This window comes from Buceros rhinoceros, unplaced genomic scaffold (genome assembly GCF_000710305.1).
Source record: "Buceros rhinoceros silvestris isolate BGI_N320 unplaced genomic scaffold, ASM71030v1 scaffold6770, whole genome shotgun sequence".
Lineage (NCBI taxonomy): Eukaryota > Metazoa > Chordata > Aves > Bucerotiformes > Bucerotidae > Buceros > Buceros rhinoceros.
This window is the reverse complement of record NW_010390098.1, coordinates 33609-35640: the sequence shown is the minus strand read 5'-3', so window position 1 is coordinate 35640 and position 2032 is coordinate 33609. Positions and strand designations below refer to the sequence as shown.

Below are 2032 nucleotides of genomic sequence, written 5' to 3'. Positions count from 1 at the left end.
AAGAAAAGGGGGGGGGGGGGGGGTGTGTGCGAAGCCCAGTTACTGCAGGTTTATCTCTCCAGCTGTGTTTGACCTGTGCGAAGACACTTGTCAGGGAAACTTTGTATGGGAAATTTGAGAGAAGATAGAAGGCAGTTCTGGGTTTGTGTCTAGGTTTAATGTGAGCGCTAGAACTCTTTTTGAAATCTTGTTTGCAAAGTTACTATTCACTTAAATCAAATATTACTAGGCATGCCTTTCCAGTGGGTTTGAACTTCTTTTTGAAGGTAACTTCGTGATCAGTGTCCTCTTTCAGTGGTCAGGCTGCTGCTTCCTCGTTCTGGTTTTGTGTTGGAGGCAGCTTGTCTTGAAATACAATAATTAGCTGTAACTGTGAAGCCTGTTGTACAGGTTCTGGGATAATAGGATTCACACCTGACAATATTTTTCAGTTGCTTTGTATGTAAATGTAATCATCGTGCCTCAATTTTGCAATCCTGTGTGTCCCATCTTTCATTAATAGTGTGGAAAATGCCTTTTAGTAATCCTTTCAGTTGTAGTTACACCCTGAAATACCCCACTCTCACGTATATATATTTCTTTTTTCTTACTGTAGCTGGCCAAGAATGTAGGAAATACTAGTTTTAATGATATTATGGAAGGGAATTTGCCTAGTCCTTCACCTAAACCCAGTCCGTCAAGTGATATGTAAGTTCTGAATCTCTAAATTCGTTTGCTGTGGGATGTGAAATGGCTTACACAGTAACTAAGCCAGAGGAGGGCGGGGATGGCAGCACACTGGGTGTTTTACTCTGACTGTGAGGTTTCTTGACGTGTAGTCACATTTTAGCAACCTTCCCTTCTCACTGTAGAAGACTTTCAAGTTTTGGTTTCAACATCATTCGTAATTCTGAATTTTGCATGTTTTTTGAGTTTTGTAGTATTCCCTCAAGAGATAAATGCAACTGGACCAAGTGATGGTGGCTTTGCGCACTGTCTTGAGACAGTGATGAGCTTTTTCTTCCTTTCCCTGGTGCAGGAGTTGCACAGAGAGCATAACAGACGTGGTTTTGCTATAGAAGACCTTTAACCTGTTTATGCTGCTTTCTAGCTTAGTATTTTTTCTTTTATCTTGTTTTTAGCATGTTTTTCATGCCTATCCTGTTTTTAATGTGTAGATAAGTTTCCATGAGAAATCACACTTCAGGGTCTGTTTTTCCTTTGGTCTTAGTCCCTGGAGCCAGTCTTGTGTTACAAGAAGGCAGGATAAAATTGAATATGTACCTTACTTTGTTTACAAGCAAGACATGCATCATTATAATAAACAACACAGTCTTTATCTGATTGTTTTCCTTTCTCAGCTCCTGAATTAGGCAAGATTTTAAATTTAAGACATTGACCCATTTTTTTCTAAAAATTTCTAAACCGAGCTCTGTTTTCACACCCCACAGGACTGCACGTAAAGAATTTATCACTGCTAAATATGTAGATCATAAGTTCTCTAGGAAGACTTGTGCATCTGCAGCAGCTAAACTGAATGAATTACTTGAGGCTGTCAAATCCAGGGATTTACTTGCACTAATTCAAGTCTATGCAGAGGGGGTAGAGCTCATGGAGCCGCTGTTAGAGCCTGGACAGGTAAGCTTCTCAGGTAAACAAAGCAGAGACTTTGAAATAATGTGCCTTTGTAAAGCGTCCAGGAGCCAGGGCTGCCACCTTAGCTGCCAAAACGTGAGCGTGGTGGGGTTTTTCTTCCTTTCCTTCATGTGGCGGAAGGGAGAAGACCATAAGTGGTGCCATCAGTTGGTCTAGAGGAGTGTGAAATGCAGCTGTCGTATCCCATGCTGTTCTAGGTGCTGCTGCAGGATGTTGAGAAGCTCTCGTGCTGTAGTGTTTCGTTTAGGAAAAGGGCTAAAGAGAGAGGGCTTGAGTTGATAACCCAGGGCCACCTGGTGCCACCCATGGCGTCATACCTGCTGTGGAAGGTGTTCCTGAAGTAACACATTGCTGACTGTGTACAAGTCTCTGCCTACTCTATTGCGAAGGCATCAGG

General features: G+C 42.1%; 1 protein-coding gene across 1 annotated transcript in view; it reads left to right on the top strand.

Annotated features, from left to right (window-relative positions):
- The window catches only part of ASAP1 (ArfGAP with SH3 domain, ankyrin repeat and PH domain 1), a gene marked incomplete at its 5' end in the record, with an annotated part of 63780 nt that overhangs the window by 32420 nt on the left and 29328 nt on the right, over positions 1-2032 (top strand). The window contains 2 exons of the mRNA XM_010136481.1: positions 596-687; positions 1431-1617. Coding sequence (XP_010134783.1) covers positions 596-687; positions 1431-1617 — 279 coding nt within the window. The remainder of the gene's footprint in view (positions 1-595; positions 688-1430; positions 1618-2032) is intronic.